At 37.8% G+C, this 20836-nt stretch overlaps 1 protein-coding gene across 2 annotated transcripts; it reads left to right on the top strand.

Moving 5' to 3' along the window:
• Nucleotides 1-1441: 1441 nt before the first annotated feature.
• On the top strand, nucleotides 1442-20254 carry LOC132684566 (pancreatic triacylglycerol lipase). Of its 2 annotated transcripts, none has more exons than XM_060641044.3 (12): nucleotides 1442-1487; nucleotides 2650-2804; nucleotides 7786-7908; nucleotides 10436-10570; nucleotides 11324-11435; nucleotides 13023-13142; nucleotides 13259-13378; nucleotides 13874-13992; nucleotides 16830-16959; nucleotides 18237-18345; nucleotides 18824-18988; nucleotides 20191-20254. In XM_060641044.3, the coding sequence occupies exons 1-12, from the start codon at nucleotides 1442-1444 to the stop codon at nucleotides 20252-20254; spliced, it is 1398 nt and encodes a 465-aa protein (XP_060497027.1). The 2 variants fall into 2 exon arrangements, with proteins under 2 accessions (XP_060497027.1, XP_060497026.1); XM_060641043.3 differs by having other exon boundaries at nucleotides 2650-2819.
• The last annotated feature ends 582 nt before the right edge of the window (nucleotides 20255-20836 follow it).

Genomic DNA, 20836 nt, shown 5'->3' with positions numbered 1-20836 from the left:
ACCCCTAAACTGCTTTTCGTATTCATTTCCTCATTTGTTCATCCATCCAACAGAGGTGTGTTTAGAGCCAGCTTTATGCACAAAGTGGGCTAGATGCTGAGTGACGAGTAACAACAAGGCCCAGAGAATTCAATCCTTCTCAGACTTAATCACCCACAACTGATTGTGATGGGTTATCAAATGAGGGAGCTTCAAAAGAGAGGTGTTCTTAGAGGGAATAAGGAAACCAACCTAATCAGGGCTGGAGAAGGATCCCTAAGGAGGGGATTGAATGCTGAGACAAGAAGGATTCAGTGGGAATTTGGCTCAACTCCAACCCATAGAATTCCTGGTGTCTTCTGTTCCTATTTTAACATCTCTTTGCCCAACTTTTTTGAATTTTCCCTCATACAAAAATAATTTCATTGCTTTTTTCTGTACCTGTAAACTTTGCCGGTGAACTGAATTATTATTTGACCATTTCTGACCTGCAAACATGGCAATTCCATAAGATTCAGCTTATATCGGTGATGGTATCATGCTGAAGGGCTCCAATCTCTCAAAATTACGATATCCCGTTACAGTGCTTTAAAATTTATTTTAGGCAATCTATCACCAACTGAAAACATTTGAGTTCTTTTCCATCAAATGCTTCTCTTTCAGATTATTGTTCCCAGACCATTTTTTTTGCCAAGTTGAATTTTATTTTTCTGTCTTACCCGTAATTTTTTTTTTGATGGTGAGGTCACCAATTCCACCTCTTTGCTCTTGGAAGTACCCCCCATCTCCTTTTGTCAGTTCATTTATTCTTTTCTCCATGTTATTGTTGAGAAATAAACTAGTTCTATAGACTATCGTAATGAACACTCTTGAAGAACTGCTCCTAATTTCATGCTTTTGAAGGTAAGGCAAGGTTATACAAAAACTGCTCAAGCTGTCAAGCTTTCAATATTTGTTTTCAAGACTGCTGCTATCAAATCTGTGAAAACAATTTACTTTCACACATATCCACAGAGCAGCACAGAGAATTGGGCAGACTAGAACCTTCTCTACAATGAAATTATGGTGATGCTGAGCATTATATAATCTCATTGAGACAGAACAGTCTGTATGAACCCTTTTCTCATCTTCCCACAAGTACTGTGGAAAACTTGACCTGCTCTATCATTCTTGGTTTATTTATGATTAGAACTAGAAATGTATACTTGGAACTTCCTCTCCTTTTCCATGGAACTTCTCAAAGAGATAAGGTTTGCTTATAAAAGGACCTTTAAGGCGCTATCTGCTTGTGTGTGGAACCTGACGGAATTGCCGTGGTGAGTCAGGAAAACATGTTTTCCAAGCCCTAATTTATTAGAACTTACTTATTTCCCCCAGAGGTCTAACTTAACTTGAATTACGCCAATCTTTTAAAAAAAAAACCTATTTAGTCAGACTTAATCATATTTTTAACTTTATTTAGATGCTGCTAATCTGGACACTATCGCTGCTGCTGGGAGCAGTAGTAGGTAAGAAAAGATATTTATGCAGCGCTGGGAGAGATTTCTTGCTTGGCACTTTCAAAAAAGTCTGTGATGGCTGAATTCGAGCCACTAGGGGATAAGGTGTGAGTGAGAAAGGTGCCTGTTGAGAGCACAGACACCTGGAGTAAGGTTGCCAGATATAATCTAAGATATGCAGTTAAATTTGAATTTCAGATAAACGACAAGTGTTTCCGATACATGAGTATGTGGCAAAGTTATACTGAAAAGTGTTCATTGTCTACCTGAAACTCAAATTTAACTTTTACTTTTATTTGCTAATCTAGCAACCCTGACTTGGGAGTCCAGTGTGGGGTTTGAAACCTTGCTCTGCCAGCCACAAGTGTATTACCCTGAGCAAAATTCTTAACCTCTGCGTGCTTCACTATCTTCATCTGTAGAATGGGAATATAATACCACCCCTAACGCAGGATACCTGTGAGACTTACGTAGTCCTGTAAATCATCTTGCCTAGTACCTGGCACATAGTAACATTTTGCAAATGCAGCCCTCCCTCACAACGGCTACGACTCCTACCACTACTATAATCCAGACTTAATCCTCCTGGACATCCCTCCCTTTGTGCTGTTCTTTTATGGGTTAGCATTCAAGCATAGAGTTGTGCCAAACCATGGACTTTCTGTTTGATTATTCATGAGCAGCTTCTTCATCATAGGAATCCAAAATTCTCCTCAAACATAGGGGGCCAAAATACTTATATTGTTATATATGTAATGTTCTGGCACTTGCATGAAGCTTAAGTTCTCTACCCAAAACCCAACACGAGAAGATGGCTGTGAGGAATTGAAAACCTCACCCCTCTCTACCAAGGCCTGGAAATACAAGGCTGCTCTTTTCTTGGGCACCAGTGGCCCAAGGAAGACATCTGCATTGAGAAGCTAGACCGAGTCCCAGCAAGGGCTGGACAGAGACACGAGGGGAGTGAGGTGGTCATACATTGTAGAAATGAAGACCAGAAGCCTGGGATGTTGAAGCTGTTTTGTGAGTGCCTAGATAGGAATATGTCTGGGAATATGGAGGAGGTAAATATGTCACAAAATGTAATTTAACTCATATTTTGGCCGAGAGACCATTAAAAAGAGCATTCTGATTAAACTGACGTCCTTGAAACGCTTCTGGGTCATTACAGGAAAAGAAATCTGCTTCCGAAGACTTGGCTGCTTTAGCGATGATGCCCCATGGGCAGGAATTGCGCAAAGACCCCTCAAAATATTGCCCTGGGCTCCAAAAGATGTCAATACCCGCTTCCTCCTGTACACTAACGAGAACCCGAATAACTTTGAAGTAAGAGAACTCATTGTTTTCAGAACTAAGTTCTATCTATTTTATTTATAAAAAGTCCACTAACTTGATATTATTCTCTCTTTTGTTTTAATTTAGATTCACTTTATTTTCTATTGAAGAATAATTGACATACAATATTGTATTCATTTCAGGTGTATCACATAGTGATACATATATCATATATATATATATATATATATATATATATATATATATATGTATGTATATTATATATAATATATATGTTACAAAAGGGTCACCACAATAAGTCTAGCTACCATCTGTCACTGTACAAAGGTGTTACAATATTATTGACTATATTCCCTATGCTGTACATTACATCCTTCTGTCTTATTTGTTACTAGAAAATTGTACCTCTTAATCCCCTTCACCCATTTAATCCATCTCCCTCCCTCCCTCCCCTCTGGCTACCATTTTAGTTTTCTCTATGTATTTATGAGTCTTGTTTTGTTTTGTTTTATTTAATCATTTGTTTTGTATTTTAGATTCACATATAAGCTTAATCATGTGGTACTTATCCTTCTCTAACTTATTTCACTTAGCATAATACTCTCCAGGTTTATCCATATTGTCATGAATGGCAAGCTTTCATTATTTTTTTTTTACATCTGAGCAATATTCCATTATATATATATATATATATATATATATATATATATATATATATCTCACATACCATTTTTGTCCATTCATCCATCAATGGACATATAAGTTGATTCCATATCTTGGCTATTATAAATAATACTGCAATGAACATAGGGATGCATATGTATACCCAAATTGGTGTTTTCATTTTTTTTTCAGAGAAAAACCTAGAAGTGGAATTGCTGGATTATATGGTAGTTCTATTTTTAATTTATTGAGGAACCTCCATCCCATTCGTTATTGGCGACTGCACCAATTTACATTACTGCCAACAGAGCATGAGGGCTCCTTTTTTTCCACATGCTCACCGACAGCTGTTAATTCTTGTCTTTTTGATAATAGCCATTCTTACAGTGTAAGGTGGTATCTCCTTATGGTCTTTATTTGCATTTACCTGATAATAAGTGATGTTGAGCATCTTTTCATATGCCTATTGGCATCTAGATGTCTTGTTTTGGAAAAAAATGCCTATTCAGGCCTCTGCCCATTATTTAATCTGACTGTTTTTTTGATATTCAGTTGTATGTGTTCTTTATATATTTTGGATGTTAACCCCTTATTAGACATATCATTGGCAAATATCTTCTCCCATTCAGTAGATTGCTTTTTCATTTTGTCAATGGTTTCCTTTGTTGTACACAGTCTTTTTAATCTGATGTAGTCCCATTTTTTTATTTTTGCTTTCACTGTTCTTGTCTGAGGAGACAGATCCAAAAAATATTGCTAAGATTGATGTCAAAGAACTTACAGCCTATGTTTTCTTCTAGGAGTGCTATGGTTTCAGGTCATACATTTTGTCTTGAGTTTATTATTGTATATGGTATAATAAAGTGTTCCAGTTTCATTCTTTTGCATGTGGCTGTCCCACACCATTTATTGAAGAGACTGTCTTTGTCTCACTATATATTCTTGCCTTCTTTGTTGTAGATTAATTAACCATAGAAGTGTGAGTTTATTCCTGGGCTCTCTGTTCTGTGCCATTATCTATTTTTCTGTATTTGTGCCAGAACCATAATGTTTTGATTACTCTAGCTTTGTAGTGTAGTTTGAAATCAAGAGTGTGACACAACTTTGTTCTTCTTTCTCAAGATTGCTTTGGCTATGCAGGGTCTTTTGAGGTTCCATACAAATTTTAGGATTATTTGTTCCAGTTATATGAAAAATGCCATTGATTTTTTTTGTAGAGATTGCATTGAATCTGTATATTGCTTTGGGTAGCATGAACATTTTAACAATATTACTTCTTCCAATCAATGAGCAAGGTAATCTTTCCATTTATTTATGTTGCCTTCAATTTCTTTAATCAGCGTCATTGTTCAGAGGACAGATCTTTCACTTCCTTGGTTAAATTTATTCCTAGGTATTTTATTCTTTTTGATGCAATCACAAATGAGATTGCTTTCTTAATGTCTCTTTCTGATAGTTTGTTATTAATGTGTAGAAATGTAATAGATTGGGGTATGTGGGGGGCTCAGTTGGTTGAGGAACCAACTCATGACTTTGGCTCAGGTCATGACCACAGGGTTGTGGATTGAGCTCTGCATCAGGCTCTGCATTGAGAGTGGAGTCTGCTTAAGATTCTCTCTCTTTCCCTCTATCTGTCTCCTCCACTTGCATTCTCCCTCTCTCTCTGTCTCTCAAAATAAATTATAAAAATAAATAATAAGAAGAAATGCAACAGATTTCTGTAAATTGACTTTGTATCCTGCAACTTCACTTAATTCATTTTTTAGTTCTAATAGTTTTTTGGTGGAGGCTTTAGGGTTTTCTATATATAGTATCCTGTCATCTACAAATTGTGACAATTTTACTTCTTCCTTTCCAATCTGAATGACTTTATTTATTTATTTATTTATTTACTTTTGCCTAAATGCTGTGGGTAGAACTTCCAATATTATGTTGAATAAAAATGACAAAAGTGGGCACCTTTGTTTTGTTCCAATTTTTGGGGCAGGGGGAAGCCTTCAGCTTTTCATTGTTCAGTATGATGTTAGCTGTGGGTTTGTCATATATGTCTTTTATTCTGTTGAGACACATCTCTCTGTGTCCAATTTATTGAGGTTTTATCATAAATGGAAGTTGAATTTTGTGAAATGCTTTTTCTGCATCCATTGAGATGATCATTTGATTTTTATTCTTCGTTTTGTTAATGTGGTGTATCACATTGATTGATGTGTGGATATTGAACCATCCTTGCATCCCTGGAATAAATCCCACTTGATCATGTTACGTGATCCTTTTAATGTATTGTTGAATTCAGTATGCTAATATTTTGTCAAGGATTTTTACATCTATGTTTATCAGGAATATTGGCTTGTAATCTTTTTGTAGTATCTGTCTGGTTTTTGTATTAGAATAATGCTGATCTCATAGAAGGAGTTCAGAGCATCCTTTCCTCTTCAATTTTTTAATAGTGTGAGAAAGATGGGTATTAAGTCTTATTTTTAAACGTTTGGTAGAAGTCACCTGTGAAACTGTCTGGTCCTGGACTTTTGTTTGTTGAGAGTTTAATTACTAATTCAATCTCCTTATTAGTAATCAGTCTGTTCAGATTTTATATTTCTTTCTGATTTAGTCTTGAAAGATTGTATGCTTCCAAGAATTTATTCATTTATTCCAGGTTGTCCAATCTGTTGTATATAACTGTTACTAGTAGTTTCCTATGATCCTTTATATTTCTATGGTATCAGTTGTAACTTCTTTTTCATTTCTCATTTTATTTATTGGCCCTCTGTTTTTTTCTGGAAGAGAAGAGTCCAGCTAAAAGTTCATCATTTTTATTTATCTTTCAAGGAAACAGCTTTTAGTTTTATTATTTTTCTATTGTATTTTTAAGTCTCTATTGCATTTATTTCCACTCTGATCTTTATTATCTCCTTCATTCTACTAACTTTAGGCTTTGTTTGTTCTTCTTTTTCTAGGTTTTCAGTTATCTAGTGTGTGGTTAGGTTGTTTACTGAGCTTTTTTTTATTTCTTAATGTGGGCCTGTCTCACTGTAAACTTCCCTCTTAGAATTTCTTTTCTGTATCCCATAGATATTTGAACATTGCATTTACATTTTTATTTGTCTCAAGATATGTTTTTTACTACATCTTTGATTTCTTCCTTGACTGTTCCTTGACCCCTTGGTGCCACATAGTTTAGTCTCCACATGTCTGTGGTTTTTTTCACTTTTCTTCTTGTAATTGATTTCTAGTTTCATACCAATGTGGTCAGAAAATATGCTTGATATGATTTCAATCTTCTTAAATTTATCAAGGCTTGTTTTGTGGCCTAACATGTGCCTTATTCTGGAGAATGTCCATGTGCACTTGAGAAGAATGTGTATTCTGCTATTTTTGGATAGAATGTCCTATAAATATATGTTAAGTCCATCTGTTCTAATGTGTTGTTTAAGACCACTCTTTCCTTATTGATTTTCTGTTAGATGATCTATCCACTGATGTAAATAAGATGTTAAAATTCCCAGCTATTTTTGTGTTACTTTAAATTTCTTCCTTTGCATCTATTAATATTTGCTTTATATAATTAGGTGTTGCTATGTTGAGTGATTAAATATTTCCAAGTGCTATATCTTCTCATTTAATAGGTCTTTTATCTTTATGTAAAGCCCTTCTTTGTTTATTCTTACAGACTTTGTCTTAAAGTCTATTTTGTCTCATATAAGTATTGCTACTCTAGCTTTCTTTTTGTTTCCATTTACTTAAAATATCTTTTTCCATCCCTACATTTTTAGTCTGCAAGTGTCTTTAGATATGAAATGACCTAAAATGATCTAGTAGGCAGCATATAGACTGGTCTTATTTTTTTAATCCATTCAGCTACTCTGTCTTGATTGGAACTTAATGTCATTCTTATCCTACCTTTATGTTGCCATTTAGTAAATATTCTAAATATTGTTATATACATGTGTATACACACACACACATATATATATGTATATATAAACTCTCCTAATATCATATATAATCTCCCAACATTACACACACACAGACACACACAGGCACACACAGACACACACACACACACACACACACACGCAGCAAAACCATCTATTGCATGAAGACAAGATCCCTACATCGATGTTATAGCACATGTTTATCCTGACTAAAGCAACTGCAGAAATGTTATGATGTCTGGAAAGTAGTGACTTGATGATGGTTGCAAATAGCTTGCCTGTAATAGGAGAATCCATATTCACAAGGATCTCAAGTCTTGGCGGTCTTTTCCTACTCATCATCTCTCTCCGTGTACAAATGGTTCTATTGGACGCTATAAGAAACTTGGCATTAAACACTTTTCTTCTCAAAATAGGAAATTATTGCAAATGCATCAACTATCATGAGCTCTAATTTCAAAGCAGACAGAAAAACCCGCTTCATTATTCATGGATTCATAGACAAGGGAGAAGAAAACTGGTTGTCCAAAATATGCAAGGTAAGATATGGTAATCAATGAAGGGAAGGCTGCTTCTAGACTGATGATTAACAATGAGGAAGGCACAGGCCCCAACCAATCAGGACAAATGCTAGCCACTATGACACCAGAGGATCACCTGACTCTTCTGGGCCTGGGGATTCCAGGTAAGGTCCAGGAGGTGGTACAGGAGTAGGAGGGACCTGGAACAGTCAGGGCAGCAAGGTTGGCAAGCATTTGGTGGCTCTGTGTAGTAGCTATTTAATAACTAATACAGAGATATTTCAAAATTTTAGCAAGGAATGTTGCCATACTGATGCAATATTTGTTGTATTTTCAATAACTTTTAATTTTTTTCAAGAGGTTTAATTTCCATTTGAAGAACTAAGATAACTTATTTTGCCCAAACTAATTGTTTTCCTTTGATTTTCACTTGCTACTCTTTGATCTCCTATGGTAGCAGTATCTAGGAAAATTCTATATGTTTTCATTGACAGCTTCTGTTGTTTCAACAGTAGTGATCCAATTTTCTTTAATTTGTCTTTGGCTATGTGCCTTGTTATAATGAAGAATTAAAAGACAGAAAATCAAAGAGAACAATTTTTCCTAGCAACTGCTAGTGCTTGAGGAACATTATCATTGATTCATTTATTCAACAAGCTTCTGTGGCCAGCGTGGTGCACAGGTGCAGTTATTTCTTCATAGGTCTAAAAAAAAAGACACAAAGGTTTTCCTGAACACTCTTAATTTCAGACCTACCTATGACTCAAGCCAAAGGCTGGATTGAGTCAACTCTAGAGACTATCTGCTGATCCTGACGATAGCCAAAATTAATGAGCTTCATGTCACAAGTTCAAAAATAGTAAAACCTTAATTTGTCTTCTAAAATAATTTAAAGCTGATGATTACTCGGGAGAGGGTAGTAATAGATTTTTATACAACAGGGAAGGAAAAAGACTACGATTCTTAGCTCAAAGGGGATGTAAATTTTTAGATAGGGGTATACAATTTATTTCCAAAATCCCAAAAGCAGATTTATTTTTCTTGCATGCTTTGGCTCTGACAAAATGGTTGCTTTAGGATGGAGAAGTAAGTGGATTAAACTAGAAAGTTGGGGCGCCTGGGTGGCTGAGTCGGTTGAGCATACGACTCTTGGTTTCAGCTCAGGTCATGATCTTGCGGTTCGTGAGTTCGAGCCCCATATTGGGCTCTGCGCCAACAGTGCAGAGCCTACTTGGAATTCTCTCTCCCTCTCTCTCTGCCCCTCCCCTGCTCTCTCTCTCTCTCTCTCTCTCTCAAAATAAAATTTAAAATAAAACTTAGAAGATTAAAGGTCCTAGACTCTAGTTCTAACTCTTTACTTAGCTAACCGTGACATTAGCAAACTATTTTCCCTCTTTGGATATTTCTATCTGTAAAATAAAATAATTGGAGATGATTTATAAAATTGCTTTATTCTTCCGAAAGTCTTCTTGGAAAAAAGGTGGGGATATGTATAAACATACATACACCCAAACAGACAAAATTCCTGCCAGATCTAACATTCATGAAACTATCATTGACCCCCATCAGACAAGGCTTCCAGTAGCTATCTGGTGGGTTATGTGAAATAACTCTTCAGTGATGTATAATAAAATATGTTCATCCAGAAACTTTGATTAGTCTTTCCATCATGGAAAAGCTTACTCATTTTCTGTCAGTATATTTATTTAAAAGGGTCCTAACATAGGCTTTCATTTATTCATTAGTCCAATAAATATTTATTGAACACCCACTGTGTGCCAGGAACTATTTGAGGCCCTGAGGATATAGCAGTGAACAAAACAAGCAATGTCATGGGGCGCATTTTAATTAGGGACAATGTAGGCTTATGACATTTATGATGATCTAATGAGACAATCCACTGTACCACATTTTATACATTTCTTCTTGCAGCAAATGTCTATTTATGTGTTACAGTAGATATCCCAAGAATCCAGTTCCCATTATGGCCAAACCTTCAATTTGGAGCACATGTTAAACTTTTTTTTATATATTATTTATTTTTGAGAGAGAGAGAGCATGAGTGGGGGAGGGACAGAGAGAGAGAGAGAGAGAGAGAGAGAGAGGGAATCCAAAGCAGGCTCCAGGCTCTGAGCTGTCAGCACAGAGCCTGACCCCGGGCTTGAACCCATAAACCACAAGATCATGACCTGAGCCAAAGTTGGACGCTTAACCAACTAAATCACCCAGGCACCACAGAGTACATGTTAAACTTTAAATTTCAACTTGTTGGGATGAGCACTGGGTGTTGGATGGAAACCAATTTGCCAGTAAATTATATTAATAAAAATGAAACAAAATAAAATAAATGAAAAATAAATAAACAGAAAAAAATAAAAGGAATTTCATAACCATAACAGACTAGAAGTTGTGTTTGTTGTTTTGGGGTTAAAAACAAGCTTGATCTTGTACAGGTCAAGAAGGGAATTTACCCTCATTCTCAAATGTGTTATTAATTAACAAACATCCCCAATCATTCACCCATTTATTGTGTCTGTTCCATCAGAACTTGTTTACAGTGGAAAGTGTGAACTGCATCTGCGTGGACTGGAAAAGTGGCTCCAAAACCGGTTACACTCAGGCCTCACAGAACATCCGGATTGTGGGAGCAGAATTGGCATATTTTGTTGAAGTTCTTCAGGTAACTACCTCCAAGTTATATAAAAGCCCATCCACATTGCTCTCTGGGATTCTCCTTCAAAAAAAAAGAAAAAAAAAATGCTGTAGGTATGATAATTATGAAAGACATTTCTCTATTGAGATTCGGCTTTCCCCATGGTTGAAAAGAAATACACAATATCCATCAATCAATCAGTCAATCTAGATTTGGGCTTCTATCCCTATTAAAGTCAATAAACTAGTTCTTTCAGCAACCAGGTAGGCTGTTTCTATTGGATCCCACCAGCATTTCTTTGAATTTTATCAGTTATTAAAACAAGTTGGCATGATAACGTCAACCTTAAGGTTAAACTATCTTGTTTCTGTTTTTTTTTTTTTATGTTTTTAACAGAAGCACAATGACAGCAAGCTAATCTAATTTGGTAACAAAAAACCTTAAAAAATGTTAACCTAGAATTTGCTTAAGTAAATGCTTTTATTATTTTCTAACCTGAATACTTGCTTCAGCACCACTGAGTAACAATTCCTTATACCTGGCAAGGATTTCCTCTACATAGTAAAAGAACAGAGATTCCTACTTCCACCAGTTTAAATGTTAAACCATTGCCATATTCTGTTATAACTGGGGGGGGGGGAGGGGAAGTCTGTGAAAATCAGTTGCTTTGAAGGGGCAGCACGTCTTCTTAAAACTCAAGTTTTGAGGGGATCTTCTTCTGTGGCCATCTTGAGTTTTGATATATTTGAAAACATTCTGAAGAAGTTTTCTTTCCAACAGTCAGCATTTGGGTACTCACCTTCCGACGTCCACATCATTGGCCACAGTCTGGGTGCCCACGCAGCTGGAGAGGCAGGAAGGAGGATCAATGGGACGGTTGGGCGAATCACAGGTTGGTCAAACAGTAAAAGCTGAAAAATCGGACTAAGTGTTGCCTACATGGGGTCTAAACGGATGGCAGTTTGGCATTTTCTGAACTGGGCCACATGATCGGGAATCAGTATGTTCTGAGGACTAGCGAATTTTTTACTAATATTCATCTTTGGTCTACAGACCCCTGGTTTTTTGTTTGTTTGTTTTGTTTTGTTTTGTTTTTTACTTTTTTGAGAGAGAAATCAGGGGAGGGGCAAAGGAAGAGGGAGAGAGAGAATCTTAAGCAGGCTTCATGCCCAGCGTGGAGCCCAACTCGGGACTCAAACTTACAAACATGAGATCATGGCCTGAACCAAAATCAAGAGCTGGACACTTAACTAACTGAGTTACACAAGTGCCCCCATCTGTTTAACATATGTGTGTGTGTGTGTGTGTATATATATATATATATATATACACAGATATATATACGTATATATATGTATATATATATGTGTGTGTGTGTGTGTATATATATATATATATATATATACACGTATACACGTATATATATATATATATATATATATATATATATATATGACTAAAATTTGAATTAAGAACATCGGGAAGTCTTATTCACATCTCTTTTCTTGTTTTCAGGCCTTCACAAAGGACAAGTCTCATGACTAGAATAAAGAGAATAAATAACAAAATAAATAATAAATAGAATTAAATCTAAAGAGCTCAAAATATATAATGTATTATATTACGCTTTGATAGCAATTGATAATTAGCATAATCCTCACCCACCCTGAGCTAAGAGTTATAGGATACAGGTGGTTAAGACAGGCTGATCAGTCCTGCAGGCTGCTAGTTAGATAAAAAATATTCCACGAATCTCAGACTGATTGCTTCTGGCCAATGGCACCACATGTTGTATTCTCAGCCCTAAAACGACCTTGTAAGTTTATAGGAAAGACTTTGCTATCCTGGATCTGAGAGATGACTATTTCAGGGAGCAGTCACTTTTCTTTTCCATCTTTGCACTCTCTGTCCAACCTTCTGATTCTTTTTTTTAATACCTTGGGCAAATCGTTCATGTTTGCATTGGTGGGGGCATCCAGATGTCTATCATTAATTTGCTGGAGAGAACATTCTTTCTCGTGGTCCATGACTGTTTACAAGAGCCTACTCAGCCAGGCACTTTGTGAAGTTGTGGTCCTGGTGACCATGAATACAGAAGTCCTTGCCTTTATAGGATTTTACAGGAGAGTGGGGCAGGTGGGGAAGGGGAGACTTCTTTTAGCCTGAACAGCTTTTAGGAGTCTCATGTCTCCCAGAGTCTAGCTCTTTCCCTATAACTGTTGCTAGTGGCCTGGATTGTCCCAGTGACTAAACATCCATAAGGAGAGCCAAATTTCATGGTTTGAGAAAAATTTGCTATAATTTGAATAGTGAATTAGACACAGAAAGTGGAAGAAGATGATAAGGTAGGGAAGAACTACCTTATCTCTTTCCATAAATAAGTCATGGTTCCCACCAATGCTTGCACTTGGGTAGGTAATTAACAAAGAAAGGTGAATGCATACACTGATATTAACATGACACATCGTATCTACTTTAGGGTTGGATCCAGCTGAACCTTGCTTTGAGGGCACACCCGACTTAGTCCGATTGGACCCCAGCGATGCCCTGTTTGTGGATGTAATTCACACAGATGCTGCCCCTATAATCCCCAACATGGGTGAGTTCTGCAATTCATCCTCCATGAGTGTTTACTAACTCTATACAGTAGAGTGTTTTAGAGCGTTTTGACTCTATACAGTAACATGAACTTTCTCATATTTTAAAATTCCTCAGGGTTTGGAATGAGCCAAACTGTAGGTCATCTAGATTTCTTTCCAAATGGAGGAAAAGAAATGCCCGGATGTCGGAAGAACATTCTCTCTCAGATCGTTGACATAGACGGGATCTGGGAAGGTAAAAACCATTATGGACATGAAGAGATTTTCCTAGGGGAACATTTGTATTTCATTTTACTAAATTTGCTAAATATTTTGGTACAGGTCTCACATTTTCTGTAATGAAGGACTTTTAACACAAAATATGGTCTTTTCACTGAGGAAAGTTGGGCATGAGGAGACTCTAGGAAAGAAAATGTAATTGTAGTCAACTTTCCAAGGATCTAATTCAGGGAATGCATTACTAAGTTGTACTTATATCTATATGGACCAGTCTTTTCCTTCTAAAGTTATTTTTCCATTTCATTTAGCTATGGCATTACTATTAAATTTTTCAATAGTACTTAACTTCTGATCACATCACAAATCATAAATACACTGTATCCATGATTTTGTTCTGTGACCACCATGAGTTCACACTAATTAGAAAAATCTACTCAACAACTGTGTTCTAATCATGACATTGGAAAAATAAAATCTGTTGCTGATGTGTAAATCATTTCTGATTTCCAAGGGACTCGTGACTTTGTGGCCTGTAATCACTTAAGAAGCTACAAGTATTACTCTGACAGCATCCTTAACCCCGATGGCTTTGCTGGATTCCCTTGTGCCTCTTACAGTGTTTTCTCTGCAGTAAGTAGATTCTACTTTGTACCCGAAGAATTTTGTAACCATCACATCTTCATGACGTATGGTTCACTGGACACAACGTGCATTCAGTGAATGTCACTATATTATTGCCACATTATTTATACTTTTAATCATACATATTTTTAAGTGAAGTACATTGACATTATTGTAATAGTGATAAGGCATTGGAGAACTTTAGAGGAATAGGCTTAAATGCTGAAATGTCCACTTTGTTCTCTATCACTCCAGTATGTATCAGGTAAATGTTCAAACTTGTCTTAGAAATAGTGTAAGTAAAAAAAAAAAAAAGTAGTCTAAGGAAATCTGAGCTATGGCTCCAGGATGCTGATACATATGGAAAACTTGTCTTAAATGCTGATCCTATAAAACTATATCATTATGGGCATGTGGATATTTCTGTGCAACCTTATAATTGTCAAGTTTTTTGTTTCTTTGCTTGATTTTGAGTTTTCATCTTGTTTGGTATTCGCTAGACATCTGGGTTAAAAACCTTAAATGTGATCTTGAAAGTGATATATCTATTGCCTGTTATTTTTTTAACACTTATTCATTTTTAAGAGACAGACAGAGAGCATGAGGTGGGGAGGGGTAGAGAGAGAGAGAGAAACACAGAATCTGAAGCCAGCTCCAGGCTCTGAGCTGTCAGCACAGAACCCGATGCAAGGCTCAAACTCACGAACTGTGAGATTATGACTTTAGCTGAAGTCAGATGCCTAACTGACTGAGCCACCCAGGTGCCCTTTGCCTGTTATTTTTTATTGCTCTTCTTTTCACTATAAATTTTTTCAAGGAAAAATATGTGATCCATGTCATTTAATAAATAAAATTTTAAGTAACATGCCAGGTGAAGTCATAGTTACAAAGAATGTATAACTTCATGATGAAGAGAAAGGGTCTGAAACCTGATTTCACTATTAAATGGTTGAATGATTTGAACAAAATTCTTAACCTAAGGCAGTTTTTTCATTTCTAAATGCAATAATAATGGGAGACTCCATAGGTTTTGTGGGAGGATTTTATGAGATGATATGTTTTAATTGCTTAGCCCAGAATCTAAAATATAATAATTAGCATTCAACAAATGTTGGCTATATGTATATGTGAGATGCATGTTTTACTTGCAGTATAGCTTATGCACGCAAGAACACCAACCCCCTTCTTTGGTCTAGCTTTGTTTTTATCTTGTTCCCAAATCCCCAATCTCTAGGTGATGGTAAAACAAGCAAAGAAGCTTTAGGTTTCATTCAGTTAAAATTTAGTCTGATTCAGTAATATATTTAGACCTTTTAAGTGATGCTCGTACACTTTTTTTTTTTTTTTGACGATGGCAGGGAGAGAGAGAGAACGTCTACATGAAGTGTGCATGCTAGCAGGGAAAGGACAGGGGGAGAGGGAGAGGAAGAGAGAATTTTAAGTAGGTTCCACACCCAGCACCGAGTCCAACATGGGGCTCTCAAGACCAGGAGATCATGAGCTGAGCTGAAATTGAGAGTCAGCCACTTCACCTACTGAGCCACCCAGGCATCCCACTCAGACACTTCTGTAAGAAAATGTTATCAGTTGGAGCACCTGGGTGGCTCAGTCCATTAAAGCGTCTGACTTCGGTCATGATCTCGTGGTTCATGAGTTCAAGCCCCATGTCAGGCTCTGTGCTGACAGCTCAGAGCCTGGAGCCTGCTTTGGATTCTGTGTCTCCCTCTCTCTCTCTGCCCTCCCCTGCTTGTACTCTGTCTCTCTCTCAAAAATAAATAAAAACATTAAAAATAAATAAATACTTTAAAAAAAAAAAAAGGAAATGTTACCAGTTTTGCATATATCCCAGCCTTTGGACCCCTTCATCAGTTTCTCCCCAAGCTGGTATTGGCACAGTGATCACGGGGGTGGTGGTCAGTGTGTGTGCAAGGCAGAGGGGAGAACTTGGGGGTCTGCATTTTTGATGAGCACGTGGCTGGTGTCTGCAGATAATGTCTCAGCACATATACTCTTCTGGTTTGGCCAACTTCCCCAGATAGCTCTGGCCATTTCTTCCTGACTGGCTCAGTCTCCCCTTAGTTTTTGCTGGATGCAGACCCCGACTCTGGCCCAGTCCCCATCTGGTTCATTGATCCAAGAGACTGCCCCTCGCCTCCATTGTGGAGCAGGCTTGCCCCTCCATAGCAGAAATTGTGCTGTTTGTCTCTCCCATTGTGTTTCTCCCTCTCCCTTTTCTTCCCATAATTCCTTGACCCAGAAAGAGGACATTTTTCTATGTGATATATATCTTCTCCACACCCCAACCTCACAGCTACGACTTAAAGGCCAACTGGGGCATTTTCTGTTCACATTGGGAAAACTCTTAGATCTGAATCCTTCAGACCTTAACATGCTAAGTGGAAGCTAAAAATTCTGAGAAAAACCTGACTTTTGAGCCTTTCATCCTACTAATGGGCCCGATTTTGCATATCAGAGCTCCTCATCCCCTCTGCTCTTTCTTTTGCAATCTTTCTAAAATAAATTCTAACCCTTGGAGGCAGATGGATGTCTTGGGGGCCACTTGAGCAACTTACAAAGGCAAGAGACAAGATTAAAATATATGTAGAAATACATATCTAAATTCCCTTTTCGTATGATTTCTATAATATTTTTGTTAGTATCGTGTCATTGAACAGTAAAATCACTGGTTTATCATTGTAACTAATGAAATGCTTTTTAACCTTTGCTGAGATACTATGAAAATCTTCTTTTGCCATCAGTACAGAATTGGCTTTAGAATGTTTGAATTGCAATAACACGTGGAAAAAGAGGGTGCGCTTCATTCATCATTTGTTAATTTCCCCTAGAACAAGTGCTTCCCCTGCCCCAGTGAAGGCTGCCCACAGATGGGTCATTATGCTGACAGATTTCCTGGAAAAACAAACGGAGTGGGCCAGATATTTTATCTAAACACTGGTGATGCCACCAACTTTGCCCGTAAGTCTCTACTATATTTGTCTTAAATTCTTAATGCTCTGTATTTTATCATGTTTGGTGAAAATGTGTGAAATTGCTCTTCTGCAGAAAAGTTGGAAACACTCTTCCCAAACATGGAAAAATATTCAAAAGCTGTCATGCTCAATGTAACTCGGGCTCAACAGGGGCAACAGAACAGAGTTTTGGGGGCCTGAACTAAAAATGATACCAAGATTGATTCCTTCATATTCGATTCTGGTGCTGCATTCAGGGGGCTTCTTCTGCTCCAGACTCTTCCAAGTTTCACTAAAGAAAATTCTGAGGTTTTGTACAAGCAGAAAAGTAATCCGGGAGAGAGGTGGCAGAGATTGTGGGAATAGAAGGGAGTTGCCAGATCGAAGAGCTGTTTAGGGCGGTAGCCTCCATGGGTGATAAGAATTAGAAGGTGCAGGGATGGTAAGGCATGGGGACAGCCCCCAGGTTTCCTTCCTGGGTCACAGAGGAAGAAAACTATTGGAGCCAGTGGGGTTGGCCACACTGTAAAAACTAAAGTTTAATCCTCTCCTCAGTTTGACCCAGGCTAGCTCTAAATGGCATAAACTGCTAGTTAAGTATGGACTGGTACCATAGAGTGGTTACCATAACTTAATACATTTCCAATGGCAATGGAAAGCTGAATTATAGAATTTTTTAAATAAGTGTAGACAACTTAGACCTGTGAAAAGGAATTGATGAAAATGTCACACTCTACCATTTTCCCGCTTTCTTTTAACGTAAAGTTCTTAGAATATTCAAAAATAAATTGCTAGGTCAAGAAATTGAAAGCAAAATATATGACTGACTTACATTTACTTGAAATTTCTTGATTTTGGAATGATTCTGTACTCCTGCCCTGCCCCCACATCTGTCTTCTGAACATTTAGATAAAGGAGTATCTATCTGCTTAGAAGAACGGCCACTACTGAGTCACCTGGGTGGCTCAGTTGGTTAAGCATCCATCTATTGATTTCGGCTCAGGTCATGATCTCAAGGTTGGTGAGATCTGCCCTGTGTCAGGCTCAGTGCTGACAGTGTGGAGCCTGCTTGGGATTCTCTCTCCCTTCCTCTCTATCTGTCCCCACCCCCCCAACCCATGCTTTCTCTCTCTCTCTCAAAGTAAATGAATAAATAATTTAAAAAAAAAAACAATGCTATATATAAATTACTCAAAATTCAGCAGCAGTGGCATCCAATTAAGCCTGTTTTCAGAATATCTTCTGCACAAGCTGACATTTTGCAAATATTTTCACCCTGTGCAGGTTGGAGGTATAAGGTAGCTGTCACGCTGTCTGGAAGGAAGGTTACAGGACACGTGCTAGTGACTTTGTTTGGAAATAAAGGGAATTCTAAACAGTATGAAATTTTCAAGTGAGTGAAATATTACTCTAAGCTGTTTGTTTTACCTTGCACCTTAATGCATTTCAGAATTCTGTTTTGGAATTTTTTTTTCCTCTGCTGTTTCCTGAGAAAACCACTGATGTCCGTTTTGATGCGTGGCATCTGGTTTATAATCAGTGAATAAGTATCCTGCCCACAAAACAACCGGGAAAAGACGATATGATGATGTCATCACTTATTAAATTGTGGGAGAATTGTGACCAAAACATATTTGAAATTTTATTAAAGTAAGGATGACATTAAAACAATACGAGTTATTGCTGGCAAATGACCTGCCACTGAGTTACCATACCTGTCTGCATCACTTAACACATTCGGATGCAAACGTACTACCAGTCACCTTACTAGAGATGCGTTGTTAGCTGGTTTTAGAACCTTATATGTATATATTGATGTGTATATTTTTGTATGTTCACGTAACGTTTCCATTAACTTCTCAACTCCCAAGGGGCACTCTCCACCCCGACAGCACTCACTCCAACGAATTTGACTCTGATGTGGATGTTGGAGATTTGCAGAAGGTTAAATTTATTTGGTACAACCGGGTGATCAACCCAACCCTACCCAGAGTGGGAGCGTCCAAGATCATGGTGGAAAGAAACGACGGAAAAGTGTAAGTAATAAAAATCCAAAGAGATTTGCCGCGCCGCGTCATTTTTGTAATCCTATTCCCACTGGAAGTCTACTTTAAGTTAAATCTATAGTTGTTCTCCCACATCATGGTCACAATTGCTTTCCCAACTGCTTCTGTTTCTTTGCTAAAAAGAGCAGAATTTCAAGGGAATAATTTTGAGAGATTTGTAGATGGGTATGTGTTATTTGATACATGTGTTAAAATGAGAATCCGGCTTCATGACCCTAAGTTAAAAAGAATGATTTCATTTAACAACTGTGTGTGACAGCAGATCACTGGTTGCCTGGGGAGAGGAGAGATAGGAGGGGATGAGAAGGAGAGATTACAAAGGGACAGGAGAGTAGTTGGGGACAATGAATATGTTTACTCTCTTGATGGTGGGGATGGGATGGGGGGACTACTCTCATCCCCTTAGAAGATAATTCAATGAAGGCCCAATGCCATAATTCGTGGGCAGGAAATTTGACTTCAGCAAGTTGCTAACTGCCACCAAAAAAATTCAGCTCACTTTTATTTATATATAGTGTGTGTGCCCTTCATCTCTTGTGTCCTTCATCAAGATTAGTGTTTAACCTTTAATGTGCTATTTGAGAACCTTCCAGCCATCAGACCACAGGGAAGGAAATGAAGATGAAGAGAAAAGGCATCTTCTCAGAACCTTGTCTGTGCCAGGCACTTGACATATGCTTCCATATGTTATTAAAGAAAATTAGCTTCCAAGCAAACTGAGCATTGTTTAGTCTCATGGGTAATGCTCGTCAGTTTCAATTCAATTATTGAATTGAAATAAGAATGCCTAGTGAATGTAACACCAGGACCTCAGAAATATCCCTCTGGCTGATTTCTCATCATACCGCTGACCCTACTTTTCTTCAGTTGCATCGATTGACGACGTGCCAAGTGCTTAGTAGGTGTTTTCAGGATATGACAAATGAACACTCTCTGTGTTTAGGGGCATCCAATGACACCGCCTCCCTCTGCTATTGCACAGCCATGAGAGCACTGGAAAGGAGAATTCAGTCCTCTATACAGAAGAGGCCTGTCTTCCCTTGGCCAATGTCTGCTCTCGGGCACATGGAGTGGCTCTCGCTCAGACTCGGGAGAATAGAGGCTGTCTTTATGCTCCAACACACCAACCGGGTAGCAGGAAAAGCTGACTTTCTGTTATTTTGTCTCTGCAGGTTCAATTTCTGTAGTAAAGAAACTGTGAGGGAAGATATTCTGCTCACTCTTACCCCGTGTTAGGAGCAGCTGACATGTGACCACTGCACCTTACTGCTAATAAAATCTACTGGTGAAGCAATCCATTCCTTTGCTACCATGTCCATTTTTTCCAATATAACTTTTGTATAATGTGATTAAAATCCAAATTCTGGAGTTGGTCTGAAAAACCATAAATGACTGTTGAAGCTGGTTACATACCTATTATGTGACATTTGAGCTTTGAGAGTATTGTTTACTTGGCACTGACATCATGCCCATTGCTAATATTACTGATGTCATTCTGATCACGTAAGGCAGACTTCCAGATCCAAGATGATCCCCTCCCAGTGTGCACATGGCCAAGTACCAACCTTTATCATTTTCCCATCTTTACATTTGTTGGGGGTAATCAGACATCTCAGAAAAGATGACACATAAGGATAAAAGGACATAGCAGATCCAATGCTTCCTAACCAGTCCCCCTGCTCCCAGTGGGGTCCCCCCAGGCTCCTTTCCTGTCTGCAGCCTTTTTAATCTTTCTAAAAAGCACAAATCAAAAATCTTCCCAGTGTTCTCCAGGAACCAAAGACTCTAGCATTCTCTCTCACCATATTCCTTCTAGAA

This window comes from Panthera onca, chromosome D2 (genome assembly GCF_046562875.1).
Source record: "Panthera onca isolate mPanOnc1 chromosome D2, mPanOnc1 haplotype 2, whole genome shotgun sequence".
In the NCBI taxonomy this organism is placed as follows: Eukaryota; Metazoa; Chordata; class Mammalia; order Carnivora; family Felidae; genus Panthera; species Panthera onca.
The sequence above is the reverse complement of the archived record's forward strand: the minus strand, read 5'-3'. Positions and strand labels throughout refer to the sequence as shown.